The 16,978-nt window shown below is 34.8% G+C and overlaps 2 protein-coding genes across 4 annotated transcripts in view; one reads left to right on the top strand and one right to left on the bottom strand.

The window, feature by feature from the left end:
• The window catches only part of LOC118201050 (synaptic vesicular amine transporter-like), a 231,192-nt gene that overhangs the window by 11,763 nt on the left and 202,451 nt on the right, over window positions 1–16,978 (top strand). The window lies entirely within an intron of this gene.
• LOC118201065 (LRP2-binding protein-like) overlaps window positions 1–16,978 on the bottom strand; it is a 99,830-nt gene that overhangs the window by 20,643 nt on the left and 62,209 nt on the right. For 2 of the 3 annotated variants that reach the window (XM_085825690.1, XM_035373095.2), the window contains exon 2: window positions 5,748–5,865. In XM_085825690.1, coding sequence (XP_085681816.1) covers window positions 5,748–5,865 — 118 coding nt within the window. Of the gene's footprint in view, window positions 1–5,747; window positions 5,866–14,262; window positions 14,406–16,978 lie in introns of those variants that run through there. The other variant, XM_035373089.2, reaches the window with a different exon arrangement.

Below are 16,978 nucleotides of genomic sequence, written 5' to 3'. Positions count from 1 at the left end.
TAAAATAAATCCTATCAAACTATCATCGGTTCTGTATGCATTTAATTCGTTACGAACCCATACGCATGCAGTTATCTTATATATATATATATATATATGTGTGTGTGTGTGTAATTCTGTAATATGTATTCTGAAAACTTAACGACTTGGAATGAAAGAAATAAGAGAGGAAAATTTATTTTTATTTCCAGAAATTCCTGAAAAACAATTCTCGAAAAGAAATACTTACAATATGATTCTTGGGAATGAGGCAAAGCTGAATTATTTAATACCATTAAATGTTTTACTATTGTGTTGTATAAAGTGAAAACCTGAATGCAAAGCACGTCGTTGTATTCCTAAAAGACCTTTTTCATCACATTGAGTACCATCCAAAATGAAAGTTTTTATTAAGTAATGTTTAGAACAACTCTCATCTGTTTTGCTTTAGAAAAAAATCTTACTTTTTTCATTTGGAAGCATCACAGTAGCTATCTTCTATAATGACAGACGTAATATAATATTCAAGTGTGTGTTCGCAAATTATTTCAGTGCCTCTCACAAGGCAGCTAGACTAACAAATGAATCCAGAATTTGAAAGCACATCAATATAGGGCCATTAAAAAATCTCCGATGTAGATGCATTGCAATGTGATCATCATTTTTGTGCAGTAGCGGAATATCTTAGAAAAGTAAATTTATTTCAGCAGTCTTCCGAAACACGCGCTTTAAAAACAGCCTTTTAAAAGTAGGTTTCAAAAGAAGTTAAAATATAGAGAGGTTTTTTGCAGGCTAGTTTTTGTAAAATAATATAGATGTAAGATTTAATTATGAAAAATTGATATAATCTTCACTTTTTTAGCATAGAGGGTATAAGCAAGATTTTACATATGTCCCTCTACAAATCCTAGAAATTGCTTTAAGCAGTATCATGCGCATTACTCATCGTTACGTAAATTTTTAGTTTATGTCGGTGAACGGAAAAGCACTTCTGGTGGTGCAAATCAGTGTTCTAAAATTTACCCGAGCCGTTGGAACTTCAGTTATTTCTACACGGCTGGAGATAACACTACGTGTGTGCTAATATGAGGTACGTCTGAGAAGTAGAATAACAAAAACTTCGACCTGATTGGAAAATTGCAGTTCTTCAGTCTGAGTGCCTTTAAGTAAGTTTGAATAATATGAGTTTCATGCGACATAAAGATTCTTTTATTTCTATTAGAAGTCCTGAGCCATTAGACATCAGCAATTATACAGTCTGTTAAGTTACAAATGAAAGGATATATAGTTATCAATTTACGTCTGTTTCTTATCAAAAATACCTGAGTAGCTACAAGATACAGAAAACTGAAACAGACAATACGGTAAGTAATATATGATCCAAATGCGTACAGGCACACATCGGTGATTGAAAATTCCGTCGCATACCACCAACAAAATGAAAATTGTCTAAAGAAGATGTAATCTGTAGAAATTCGAAACTTAAGAAAGGATAGGTGACGGAGGATGGGGACGTCTGATGATTAACATAGGTAGACAGGCGTGTGTCCCACGCCCTACCCTATCTAGGAACAACAACTCCCTGGGGCCCCGAGAGGCTGCCTCAGGAGTTTATATTACAGATCTGAAGATCAATACATGGCTAAACAGGGGCTGAGGATTATTGTTTGACAATGGTTACGTGACAATAGCTTTGTGGGTGTGCATGGCCGTTGGAATAACACAGATACATAAAAATATACAAAACAAATGCAAGAATAGATACATGTACAAACAAATACTAACAGATATGAACATAAAGATGCATCGATATTAAGAAAAATATTAAGAAAGGTACATATGTAAGATAGTAATACAAAAGTAAAATGCTAAAATACTAAAAACTGCTAAAATATAGAATGGGGTCAAGGGGTTCATATATGTATTGCTGGTGTCCTTGCGGTTGTAAGTGTGCTGTGAGTACTTAAACACAAAGATGAAGCAATGAGTACCGGATGTAGAGTTATAGTGCCAGGAGTTAGAGTTCGCTGATAGTACAGTCTGACTTGTGGGTGATGATAAAGCAGTGGTACGCATCTCTGTTCATGGTTGGACATGGGAGGTGATGGTCTTTTGTCAGCTGGCAGGTGAAAAGATAGTGGTCTGGGTTGCCTGGGGTTCCACAGACGCATATATCTGTTGATGAGATGTTGTGCCTTTGGATGTAGCTGGGGAATGGGCCGTGTCCCGTGATATATCGAGTCAGCGGAGAGATTGCAATGTGTCGATCCGTGATGACTTTTGGGAGGAAATCGTATGTGCGGCGGCCAGTTATGATATTGTTCCATTCCTCCTGCCATTGTTGGAGCCCTTTACTCCGGAGCTGTCCTTTCAGGTAGGAGGCTGGGGCTTGAAGGTGGATCATCTGGTGGATTTGAGTGGGTTACTGCCTGGTTGGCTAAACGGTCTGCTGACTCATTGCCTTCGTTGCTGGCATGTGATTTTATTCACATCAGCCTCGTGTGCATATGTGAATGTTGCTGTAAGAGGTGCTGAAAGGCGATGACTAGTGGGTAAGTGTGCTGATGGTTTTGGAGGGCTTGAAGTGTTGAGTAGCTGTCTGTATGAAGTGTGGCATGAGTTAGATCATTGTGAACAATGTGCTGCATTGCTGACGTGATGGCCAGGACCTTCGCTTGGAAGATGCTGTTGTGATTTTGCAAACGACCTTTCCATTCTTGTTCTATCAGGCCATCCTGGTAATGGATGTAGGCACTGCCTACACCTTCCTCCTGTTTAGAACCATCAGTAAAGATGTGCTGAAGGTACTTTGTGAAGGTACTTGCATTCCAGTGTTGGTAGGGGTGGGTGAAATGATGATAGAGATTTCTTTGCCTTTAATTGCCAGGTGTGTGTGGAGAGGGTGTCCAGGTGTTTAAAATTGGACTGGGCTGTAGGTGCTATTGTAAAATGTGACGTCTTTTTTGAAGTATATTAGAGTTGTACATGCCGCTTCCCAGCACGGATAACATGCGTTTTGCTGTAAAATACACTCTATAACAAAAAAATCGACGCGCCAAGAAGGAATCGTCCGATTGCTTTGAAATTTCGTATGTGTAAATTTTTTGACTAGAATGTAAATGATTAAAATTTAGGGTCCAATAAATAAATAGTGCGATCTCCAGCGCATTGGAACTGCGCATCCAGCAAATATATATAAAGAGCTGTTCTCGAACAGTTGTTAAAAATTTATGTTGCAATGTGATTTAGGATAAAATGCCTAGCCTATTTAGGATAAAAGCATGAAAAAATGCCTAGCCGCAGGATTCGAGCTCAGTACGAGCAATTGTCAGAGTTTGAAAGAGGTCGTATCATTGGATTGAAAGAGGCAGGTCGGGCAAAACGGGGAATCGTTCGTCATATGAGTCGAAGCGATACAGTGATTAGAAGATGCTGGCACGAATGGGTGGACAGCGGCAGATTTCAGCGCATGATGGTAGAGATCGACTTAGGGCCACAACAGATCAGGAGAACAGAGTGATTGTCAGACCAGCTGTCACAGTGCCTGATTCATTGCTATCAACTATCAGATATGCGACCCGCACACGAGTGTCCACCATAATCATTCACAGACGGCTGATACAGCGAAATTTACGCTCCTACTGACCGTTACGCCACCTGCCACTTATGCTCATGTTTGAACACTGTAGAGACAGATTACAGTGGTTCTTGGGTCGATCGGGTTGGAATGATGCTGACTGGGGACATATAGTCTTCATCGACGAATCTCGCTTCCAACAGTGTCGTGACCATCATCGAAGACTTGTCTGGAGATGCCCAGGGAAGCGTGCCAATCCTACTTTCACTATTGCACGCCACACAAGCCTTCATTCATGAGTTATGCTCTGGGGTGCTGTTTTCCTTGATATTTTTATATATATGCCAAATTTGGTCATTATTAGAGGCATACTTACAGCATAGCGGTACATGGACAACATTCTGAGACCTGTTTTGCTACCGTTCCTTTTTCAATACCCTAGCCTTATGTTTCAGCAAGAAAATGTCAGACCACATATGGCATGTGTTGCTATGAACTGTCTTATAGTTTGTCAAACACGTCCTTGACCAGCCAGATCTCTTTCCTATCAAGAATGTCTGGGATATGATAGGAAGGCGACTGCATCTACCATGGAATATTGAAGACCTAGCCGACAATTGGAGCAAATTTGGCAAGAAATACAGCAAGAGACTATCCAGGAACTTTGTCAGTCTATGCCACGCCGTGTGGCAGCTTGAATTCAAGTTAGAGGTGGGTCAACACCTTATTGAGCTCGTTACGTTGTAACTTCATAACTCTGAAATAAATCATTCAATTGTTCTGAAATTTTAATCATTTCTATTCTGTACATAATTTTCCTATACACAAAATTTTGTTTCCATCGTACAACTCCTTCTTGATGCGTCGAGGTTTTTGTTATAGAGTGTATATTAAAGTCGTGAAGAATATTTTTAAACATGCCTAGGAATAAATAATGTAAATTAGATTTTCAGAATTTCGTCTGCTTATGTTTTGCTAACTTATCCTTAATCTAGGGACTTTTTTAATAATATTTGTAGAACACCATAATTACTTATCTTTATACATAGCTCAGAGAAAGCTATTTTTAAAAGGAATTTAAAATATCGCAATTAAAGAAGCGCAAGAGCAGTTGTTTTAAGAAATAAACATGGAGGCTGAAAAGGCAGGTATTTTGCTACTTTCCATTTTTAATCAGAAAAAAAAAATCATTCAAATTTTTTCAGCTTACTGAAATTTTAGCTACATTAAAATATATGCGAAAAATAAAAGTTCAGAACTTTTGGATTTCTCTTGAGTAATTTATTTGCATGATATTACCAATAACTCTTGATCCGTTAATGACCATTCACAACACATTCCCAATTACTTTAGTGACATACTACGTTATCTTCAAATTACATCAGTAATAGCCCCGCATCTCAGTATTCTACGGCAGTGATATTTCTTCATACATTAATTTATTACCAAATTTATAGAGTCCCATAGGATGAAATTCTTTTGCATTTCACATTCAGTATATTTACCAAGGAATTTTTATAACTTGCATTTTAGAAAGGATCTTCATTATGTTCAGCTACACTTTTACTATGGAAAAAAGTACCATAGATCTCGCAAGTCCGGGTTAAATTTTCGCAGAAAGCTTGAATACTTGTGTTAGTGACTTTCCTGCCTGGCAGCACTTAAAATACTATACAGCCTAAGCCAACTGCAGGTCATCGCCACGATAAATAATATCATCAACTAGATCTAGTGTTATTTCCTCATAACCTCATGATACTTATTATTAGATCTGGTGTTTCTAGTGTTATTTTAAGTGAAATAAGTTACAATAAAAAAAAAAAAAAAAAAAAAAAAAAAAAAAAAAAAAAAAACAGTACATTTGATGTACTTCCGGTGGTATGAGAATGCATTCTGCTTTAGTAATACTGTAAGAAGTTTTCATACTGTAAAAAGAAATGAAAGACTGATCTTGAAGACAATTTTCTACAAATTATATAACTGGTCAATCCAGATATCTTCGATGCTAGAAGGTAATACATCTACAGACGAAGTCCTTACATTAAAGAACATTGATTTGAATGCCGTGTAAAGAAGCGTCAAAGTTTTACATTAAACCATATAAAAACAGGCATTTATTCCAGTCAAAGTTAACAGTTTCTAAGAAATTTATTAGCCTTTGTAACCTGAGATAATTATGATTGCAACTTACTTCATGCAAGTAATGTTCAGCGGCTGTAACTGCTTTCCATGATTTTTTACACTTAGTCGATGAGTAATTAGGTTGTTCGGCGACAGGAGGTTTCACTTTTGTTGCCATATTGAAACTTCTGTAAAAAATATGCAAAGATGTTACAGTATATGTGTGAAATCATTTTAGTTACTTCGTACAAAAAATATTCATATTTTTAAATAAGTGTTATGCATCTAATTCAAGCTGTAGTAGGTAGAGAAATTCCAGAATTTCTTTATATTGCAAGCCAGCAAGAAATGACGCTGAAGTTGTGCACAAAATGGCTTAATTCAACTTTACTACTAAGAGTTTCAAATGTAAACAAATAGCATCCACATTAGGCCTGGCGCCACTTTTAAATTGTTAATAATACTAGAACTATTGCGTGCAGATTAATTAAGGACACAAAAATCTCAACTGGAACTTGAGAACAACTTGCTTTAATCACATCCAAAGCAAAAAATGCACAATTTACCAACACATAACAATAAAAATAACAGTGGTCGCCGAGCCTAGTAAGACGGTGCGCATATATACATATATACAGGGTGTTGCCAAATTGTTTTTACAAATTAAGAGGGGTGACAGTACCCATCCAGATGAGCAATAATTACCATAGAGCATACGGTCGCATTCCACTCTGAGAGGCAGTAAAAAGGAATATTAGAATTCCAACCTGAACTATCAACAGTGTTGGGAAGGCGAATGAATGAGACCAAAATTTGTAATCAGGTTTTTTGTTTAGTGAAAAACTCACAGAAAGTGCTCAAAATGCCGACCATGTGTGTCATTGCACAGTTGACATCGGCGAAGGAACAACTGGCGCACCTTCTAGAAAATTCCTGGTGTCGTATTAATTTTGTCCGAGGCAACAATGATGCTAGCCCGAGATCTTCAGATGAGTCCACAGGCGTCTCTTACACTAAAGATTTCATGTGCTCACAAAAGAAAGAGTCCAGTGGGTTCAGGTCTGGTGAGTGAAGCGGCCAAGCCACAGGTCCGCTATGTCCGATCATTCGTGCGGGATATGTGGCATTCAAAAAATTACAGATCGTGACAAAAAAATGTGCTGGAGCTCCATCGTGCATAAACCACTTGTCTCTCTGGATGGAAAGCGGAACAGCCTTCAATAAATTGGGAGGCACTTGTTTCAAGAAGATATGGTACTTTGCGCCGGTCAAACGGTCTAGCACGATGTAAGAGCTTACCAGGTAATCACTTAGGATACCTGCCCAATCGTTCAGGGAAAACTTCTGCTGGTGTTGCAGTGGGGATTGCTGTCAGACCAAACGTGTTGATTGTGAAAGTTGAAAATGCCTTCTCTGGTGAATGTTGCCTCATCACTAAATATTAATGCAGGAAATCGTGGATCATTATTCCTCATGCCGAGCATCCACTGCGAACATCCTACATTGCTCTTTGAGATGGCAAAAGAACCGGTTTCTCGCAACGATGTTATCAAGGTAATACTGGACGCGATGATATGCCATTTTCAAGGACACCATTTGCTCTGATTGGCTTTCTTCGGTACCAACTAAGAGCAAAATGCTGCTCCTTCTCAGTGCGAATTTGCATAGGAATAATTCTTGAGAGTCTTAGGAGATAGTCTCCTTGTTCTTCTATGCGTTCCCTCTTTTCTGCCTCTCACAGTGGAATGCGACCCTATGTTCTATGGTAATTATTGCTCGTCTGGATGGGTACTATCACCCCTCTTAATGTAAAAACAATTTAGAATCACCCTCTATATGTTAGATGCGGCCAATAGCAACAAAAACAGAGTTGCACAACTAGATGTTATAACAGTCACATATACAAAATTTCAGTGTTGTTTTTGATGCTAATTGTTTTTGAGTTCTACGGCTAGTTGTTTTTGAGTTATTTTTTCTTGACGCCTATATCTGAATCTATTTTAAATTCATTTTACAATCTATTTTTGAAAAAAGAGTCCTTTATTGTAGTCCATACTACAGATGTCATGCAAAACACCGTTCAAAAGGATTCTAGTAGTGAAGATGTTCAAAAGGATTCTAGTAGTGAAGGAGTAGTGAAGATGGATATTTTCTATGAAATATGATACCCGAAATTTTTTGCGATTGTCATATTTGCTTTACTCCGTACGATTAAGTATAAAAGGTATGATCCCCTCTAACAGATATACATATCGCACAGCTAATTGCTATGCTGTTAACGAAACAGCTGATGACGCAAAGGAGTTTTCCACTACGGGATAATTCTCAGAGGCAATAAACGAATTGCAGTTGTCATTCCATGTGTATCCCAACCGTTCAATCTGCTTCAAGTCTGGAGATCTCTCTTGCCAATCCATCCACCAAATAATTTCTCTTAAAAATATTTATTGACCATCTGAATCTTGTATGGATGAGAATTATTGATTATAAGGACGAAGAAATGCCAACTACACTAATGAAAATTAAAACAAGAGGATGTAAGACGTCCTCTGTATCCATCTTAGCAGTCAGAAAGCTTCTATGCAGGGAGTAGTATGCAGCCATCCGACATGATGCTTATCCGAACAATGACACCTCCACCACCATAATGGTCTTTTCCCCTAATGTTCAAGATATGCTATTAAGTTCCAGACTTTTCCAAAATAAGTAAAACATCAATGTTTAAATTGAATTTAGACTCATCATTGAAAAAAAAATTGATGTGATTATCCCATATAGCGATGTGTTGAAGTTGTATAAAAGTTTACGAAGTTGTATAAAAGTTCTTCCTGTAATTTTATTACGTAGTTTCTAGCCAAGGAAAAAAAATTGTGTTCAGGGAGTTGTTGCGCATAGGTACTCGGAATATTTTACAAAGCCGGGAACTGTTTCGTCTGCAATTCTATTTCATACAGAAGAGGAAGAACAGAATATACTCTGGGAGGTTCACGTATTAAATCAATCAGATTTTCTGGAACAGAAGAATCCCAGAAATATTTCTTTTCACAGCGGTTGAAAGTAACTGCAGATTTAATAACGTTTTTAGGTCCAATGCAGCTGGGTTCAAGGCTGATGTTCTCTGCTGCGCGTCAAATTCTCTCTCTTGCGTTAGGGAGTCAACGATTCGGGACAACGGATGTTCTGGTTGAATACCTTCTGTAATGAAGCTTTTTAGCAGTAACTCTTAAACTAAGGTTCCAGTGGCAACAGAGAAATTAGGAGCTGCTTGTCTTTAGTAGTTTTGACACTGGCAAAGTGCTAAATACCAATTATTACTGTGCAACGTGCCTCATGGATGCAATTGCACAGGTTTTCTGAATACGATTCGGTCACCTGAAACTGGGTCCGCAAACTGCAGACGACATAAGGCATTGCACAGAGACAGCTTGTTTGCAGTCTCAGCTTAAGATTGTCCACCGATCTAGACTACTAACAATTATCTATCTGATTCTATCATTTAAATATTGGTGATTGCTCCTTCTACTTTACTATTTATGAAATTTGACAAAATTTTATAATAAACGCTATGATTATCTTCGATTCTTACGAATAAACTGGCAGAGAAATGAAAAACTAACCCCTTTTAACCCAAACTACCTGTCGAATACTTAAAGTATGTACTGAACACAGATGATACTACATTATTTGATCTCATACTTTTCCAGCTTTGGCTCAGTATTTATTTTAGAAATTCGTACAGTGCGTACATTCTCACAGTTGAGCATACGACGCCATATACAGTTTTAAAAATAATACACATTATTTTTAGTATAACAACATAAGGTTTTATATGGTAAATAACATAGAATTAATAAATACAGTATATAGAATATAATAAATATAGCATCTGTCATATAGGTATAATAATTATAATTATAGAATAAATATGCAATAAGGGTTAGAAATAATAGTAATTCACATAAGTAATAATAACAATATAATAATAATGAATGGAATAGTTAATGTAGAATGCAGCAAATTATAAACAACATATAATATATTAATAACGAATAAAAATAATAAATATGTAAGAGTGGGCTTAAAAGTGAACTTTCGTAAAGCGGGTGCTGTTTAGATGCGTTTTAAGTGCTATTTGCTAACTGGGAGTTTTCAGTCAGAACTGTACTTAGAATACATTCATTTAAACATCTTTAGAGAATATGAATACTGGCCCGTTCTCATCGAAAGAATGAAATATCAAAAATGTAATTTGAAATTTGCCGCAGGTCAGTTTCTTGCTGTTTTAACTTGTCTGCACTTATTCCATCAATTCTTATTGATGACTGTATGATTTCAAAATTTTCAAAACTAAATAAACTTTCAAAATATGAAAATATACTTCAATGGCCTTATGTTCCTGTGTTTATAAAGATATTTTCTTTCGCTTTGAAGCAAATTTTATTTCGATTGCAGCATTTTTCTTTCGTACTATGTCCCATCTGATATGCATTTCGAGTCTTGCTAGGCTATCATAAACTGAGTTAGAAGTTAGAAGAAATAATCACCAAGTCTTAAAGTACTACAATGTCAGGAGAAGTGTGTAAATAACCCTTTATTAACTCAAATAAAGTTCACAGATGGCATCAATTCGTCCTTATAAAAAACAACACTTTTGGCTTAACTCAAAAGGTAATGGATAACTTGAAATTAAATGAAGTTAAATTCAGCCTAACGGCTTTACAGGTTAACTACCGCGCACGCTGGCTCTGTCTCGAAACGTCAGCATAAACAAGCCTAATTGCAAGAATAGATCAACATCACTGAAATCTAATCGTTAGAAAATCAAAGACAACAATGTGGCCTTCAGGTAAGCAGAACACTCTCTGATTTCACCTTCCAAAACATTCCCTAACATATAAACTTCTTCCTACCTCATTTGAATACACGCGTACATTCTGGCAAGAAAGTGGGAGAGAGAGCAAGTTAAGGCTTGCTTAAGTATAAAATTACTGTTATATAATCCCCACAAAATGTTTAAAAAATGTCACAAAATGTTTAGAAAATTCTTTGTAAATGTTACTTAAAATTGCTATAAACTTAATATTTTATATTTTAAAATTCCTTTCCTCCAGGCTGACAGGTGTTTGAAAGCTTTATGTTATATGCGAGTCAATTTTTTAAGAAATAGTGTTTCGCTTGAATTCAGAAAAACTTTATGCGTCAAATGGATGAATTCTGTTTCTTTCAGACTTTTCGAAAATGTCTTCAGAGTAGATGCAAAACTAAATGTCTTAAATTCGATAACAAAAATTAGTATTTTAAGTCGATTGAGTTAAATAATTAATGAAATACTTGCACATGTTTAAATATTCCTCACAACTTTCTGTAAAAATGAAAAATATTGATCTGAAAATTTGCCAATGATTGAATTTCTAGATTCTATTAGTAGAATATGATTTTTAAATCTGAATTATTGAAATTATATTAAGTTTCAAGTAGAAGTTACATAAAGTTGAAATTCGAAGTTATATAAAGCAGTTCAAAGAACATTACCTGAATTACTAAAATTGCATATGACAGTTGATGGAGAAAATTTTCTATACTTTGAAATTATTTTAATCAATGTAAAGCATACAAAGAAAAGCTAATTACTGGCACAAATTCAGCCCTTAGAAATACCCGAAAAACTTCTGTTTTCTCTATTTTACTCACACATTCATTTTCAGTATGTTACACGTAGAAATATTTTAGAGGATATATGAACTCATTTGCATTAACTTAAAAAAAAGTAATCCTTCATTGTTCGGTACAGAAAAGGTGATTACAGGTAAACAGGTATTAACAGGTTCAAGTTTACTGGGTGTTTTAATTTGTATGTCGCATTCATTTAGGCTACATATGTCGTACAGACTGTAGATTATTTCGAAGCTGGAAATATGAAAAATGAGCAATGCCCTCGCCGGTACTAGAACCACAGAGCTCTCGAATACGCGTCGACAGTGCTGACCGCTACACCACGAAGGCGGGAGAAATACCTTACATATTCACCCTTTTAAGGGCGACTGGGGTTTTAGGTGACCCAATAGCCAAATCCGGGTGGTGAAGAATCATCATTCCCCACCTTTTAGTTCGGGCGCCACTGTAGAGACATTTTGGTATTTTTTGAAAGCAGGAGAGATGAAAAATGAGCAATGCAGGCTCGAACCACGACGGGACTCGAACCACGGTCCTCTTGAATCCTTGTCGAGTGTGCTGACCATTACACCACGAAGGCATGCTAAAAAGGCGGGAGAAATGACTTATAATGTTCTAAACTACTCTCAAGTAGACTTTGTTTCTGTTATATATTTCTAATTTGTGTTATCATTAAGCTGATGTTTTAATTAATAAGTTTTTATTTTAAAACTTCACCCTGAGTCTATGATTCCTGCAGTTAGAAGTTAGTCGATTATCTTTAGACTTTCGGTGGATTCTTCACTTTAAATTAAGATGACTCAGATATAATGGTAAAAAACTTTAATGTACACTTTAATGATGACTTTAAAGCAGTTAATCTCCAAAAGAAAGAAGTATTAGCATTTAAGAGAAAAATAAAAAATAAAAAACTTATTTCTGTCAAGATAGAAATTTCACATTTTAAATGATTAATTTACCGAAAGAATTTGTGGTGGATTTTTTTCAAGGTTATTTAGATTCATATTTATTCAACACTTATGCAGATAAGGTTCTTCGTAGCAAAAAAAAAAAAAAAAAAAAAAAAAAAAAAAAAAAAAAAAATCTTGTTTGCTGATGATGTAGCTATTCTAACCGAAAAGTCCCCCCCCCTGCCAGCCGATACGTTGTTCATGACGCTGACTGCCGTACCACTGGACTCGGGCTCAAATAGCTTATAGTATCCGTGTGGCAAAGGTGCATCAAACCACACGGCGAGCCGAAAGTCCTTTCGAGAGATTAGTGGTAAGGGAAGAAGGGTGGTAGACTATCGGACCGCTACCCAAGGTATCTCCTCTCAAATATGGGTGGAAACGTAGTAATTATCAAGTTCAGGAATACTCAGTTACCTGTCGTGCTACATAGGTGCTGGCCTTTGTACCTGTACTCTTACCGAATTTCAAATATAAATGCTATTCAAAATCAATGGAAATAACTTTTAGGAAACCCTGAATATATCAAATGACACAAAGCTCTCAGAAAGAATCGAATGAAAAATGAAACAACGTATTTTGGTATTACCTAAGATAATAAACTTAACTTTCAGATAACATTTTGAAAAGTTTATTAAAAAAGTAAACTTCGATTACCAGCATTTAAAGTTATTATTAAGCAGAATAAAAGATCTAGATAATTCAAAATAAAGCTTTCTAAAAGAGCTTTTTTAGCGTTCCTTGGTACATAAAAGACACAGCAATACACTATATGACTTCAAACTCTGTAGCATTACATAATTTATTCAAAATGCAGCTGTTTGAAAGTTTATGCATAAACGCGTAAGAAACGTGAAAATATACTTCTCAAAGTCAAAACGTAATCAATTCCTCTTCATCTACATCCCGTCAATACACTTTACAAAAATATGCAGTATTATATTCCATTAATTTATGTTCAAGTTTCAATGCTACATTTTTTTATGTTAAACTATAAATCTTCAGCAAGACATTGCAGTACTCTGTATTTACCTCTTTTTATGATATTCTGTGTTATCGGGATCTGATTCAGAAATACATATATGTGTTTATGTGTGTATGTGTGTTTGTATGCATGTGGGTGTATGCACACATATACATACGTACGTACACATATACATGCATGCATGAACACATCCATTCAGCGATACATGTATTCATACATCCGGTCCCGATAACAGAAAAGGTACCACATGCGTTATCTCCCACTTTCTCCGCAGTCTGTATAAAAATTAAACAAGTTGCTAAATAAAATAAAATAAAGGGAGAATTTAACCCTCCGCTATTTTTGAAAAAAGGTATGATTAGAGATTTAGGTCAAACTGTCTGCCGAAAATAGGAAATACAAATTTTTTGGATTTTAAAATTAAAAACCTGCGTATATTAATATAATAAAATAAAACATCTCTTGGTCCGTATACTAGGATTTTACCCTACCGCTAATTTAATGTTCCCATGCTTCCAGAGTTAGTGTTATTTTCAAAATAAAAGAAAGAAGAGACGCGCATCACGGAGAGTTTTTTATAACTCATTAAAATCCGAACTCTAAAGTGACCTTAATTTCAAATGAAAAGACCCTGAGAAATTACTAGCTATATTTTTATAGTTATTAATAGTAAGATTTTAAGTTTTGAAATAATTCTGAGAGTAAACGCTATATTTTTCAGATTATTATTATTCTTTTATCTACATTATTTGCGAAATCTATGCATAATCTATGCTATATTTCAGCAGTACCTGTTATACATTACGTGCTATTATCTGCGTTTTAGTTCGTTTGTCAGAAATTTGCTGCAAGTAAAAAATACTTTGCTTTAAGAGTTCGAAAATAGAAATTATACACTAAATACTTGATAAGTTATGCTTCAAAAGAAAAAGAACGCAGCGTTTTTATTCTATGTAATAATATCGAAAGGAACTTACGTTAGTTCATTGGTAAACTTTACAATCTACATCAAAAGCATTTCATCGAATTTTCCACTCTAAATCCTTCATTGCAAAATATTAAATAACTCTAAACGAGCTTTTAAATCTACAAACGTATTTACAAACATTGCTTTCTTAAATTTTTCCCTTCGTAAAATTATTCTGAATGATTTAAAATACTCAATTAACTGTTGCCAGTGAGAAAGATTAAATTACTTAATTTTAAGGCTAAAATATTGATTGTGCTTAATAACAAAAATATTTTTATTAATTATATGATTTTCAAATTGCCTAAAGTTAAATTATTATTAATTTTACTTTTTTCCCAAAAATGAATATTTAAATTATTGTAATCGGAAGCTGAGTTTTTGATTTAAAGCAAGGGAGCAAGTGAAGTTAAATTAAAATTAAAATTTCTTAGCTACAGTATTTTGAATTATGTGGATACAAACTTTAATATATCCCGAAACATTATTACTACAAGTATGTTTGATATACAGAAAATAGTCTCATACATAAAACTTCAATCAAATTTACCTTTTTGTTAAGTTTCAATTAATTTAATATTCAACTACAGCTATCCAAATGACAATATTTAAAAAAAATTCGGGATTTTTAATCGTTATAATTTAATAATATAAATGACATACTAATGCATTCAAAGTCATGATCCTGTTTATAAATATAAATCTAAACGTGCTTGTATTTAGAAAGCATGTGAACTCTATGTGTTACATTTTCATTTAAGTAAAATATTAAATCCCATTTATTAACAGGCACATGCATTTATTAATGCCAAAAATATCTAATTTCATATTACAAGACATCTACAACGTTGAAACCTTTTTTTCGTAAGCAACAATCTTGAGATGTCAGAGAAATGCACTATGTAATATTAAAATGGTTATAGTTAAATATGCAACATTTCCCTTTTTATGACAAAGAAAACAATAAAATGTAATTCTTTAATCGAAATGTTTATTTTGAAGTTCTTCTTGATACGTAAACAATTCTCTGAATATTTGAGCTAGAACACCTTGTAGTATGATTTTATTGGTATTTTTTGAGCTATTATGATCTCCTTTTTGACAGCCCAGACAGGATAGTTCTGTATTTTAATCTCTAGTCTAAACTAGTCAGAATATCTTGATAGCTTTAATATAGAAACACAAACTTGAACTGAACAATTAAAATCTGACATATACCATTATCTAAGATAATTATGAGTTTTCTTAAAATATTGTAGATATCTGAAGAAAATTTGTTAAAGCGTTTTTCTTCTTGTACGATAAAAATGTTTTACCAAACTTCCCTACTGAAATAAGAAATCTGATCGGTACACCACATGAATTCCTTACACGGAATATTAAATTACACGCATTTTTCCTGAATTTCATTTAAACTTATTGAAATGAATTACATCTACTTCGTCAATAGAGTATAAACCACAATAGAATAAATGAACTCTTTAAAATTCACCATATCGATTTACCACATCGAAATTCTGCCGTTAGGTTCACTTAACAGCATTACGGCTTTACAGCATTACTTATTCATTTTATAACTCAGAATTCGCAAAAATTATATCATCTAAAGAATTGTCTAATCGTTGCCACATGTACTATTCAAATACTATAATAAATCTAAAACGATGTATAAAAAACATTGGAAAAATAAAAAAAAACAGTTGTTGTTGCGAAGATTAGTTACTTTAGATTGGCAACAAATCCACTATTCTGCTAAGTTTTAAATATAAACAAATATGGCTGCTACGGTAAAAAAATTAGGCTTAGCCGCACTTAAACAACTTTTAAATTGTTGACAATTGTACAAATATTGCATCCCGGTTAACTAAAGGCATGAAACCCTTAACCGGAAGATAAGAACAACATAATTCAATCATTTTTAAAGCAAAAAATGCACAATTCACCAACATATAAGAATAAAAACCTGAGCTCACGGAGCCGATTACTTTTCGTGCGGCCGATTGCCACCAAAAATGGAAGTACACAACTACATCGTACATCTGTCGTATATACAAAATAGTTATAGATATATTTGGAAAGGTTTCTATGCATTCTAAAGAATCTGATGTGGACACCACACGACTTCTACGGACTATTAAATTATACAAATTTTTTTCCTGCAATATATTTAAACTTATTTCCTCGACGTATTTAAAATTTCCAAAATATTATATATATATATATATATATAAGCCCACCAGCGGCCGAGCGGTAAAGTCGCTGAACACTGGTAGTTCGGTCCGAGGTTCGAATCCCGCGAACGGGCTGGCTGCATGGGTGTTTTCATGGTTTTCCTCATGTGTAACGTGTATACGAGCCAGTTTCCCTTAGAAAGTCCTCCACGAAGGCATCCCTCCCCTTAGGCAGGTAGCCCTAGTGTGCTTTGCCATAATTAAAATACACCATAATACACCAAAATATTATAAGGTATTTTCTCCTTTCCTTCCGCATGCCTTCGTGATGTGATTGGAAGGATACTCGATTCGTATTCGAGAGGTCCAGGGTTCGAGTTCCGGCGAGGGCATTGCAGATTTTTCACGTCTTAAAAAAATCTAATACTCTACAAGGGACCCCCGATCTAAAAGGTGGAGGACGATAATTCGTCACCAACAGGATTTGGAGATTGGGTACCTTATACCCTAAATCGCCCTTTAAAAGGAGTGTAATAAGGTATTTTTTTCGCATGC

The sequence above is a fragment of the Stegodyphus dumicola genome, chromosome 10 (genome assembly GCF_044657685.1).
Source record: "Stegodyphus dumicola isolate Sdum_Otavi_A_Nest chromosome 10, ASM4465768v1".
NCBI classification, from domain to species: Eukaryota; Metazoa; Arthropoda; class Arachnida; order Araneae; family Eresidae; genus Stegodyphus; species Stegodyphus dumicola.
Note: the sequence above shows the minus strand (reverse complement) of the source record. Positions and strands in the feature narration are given on the sequence as shown.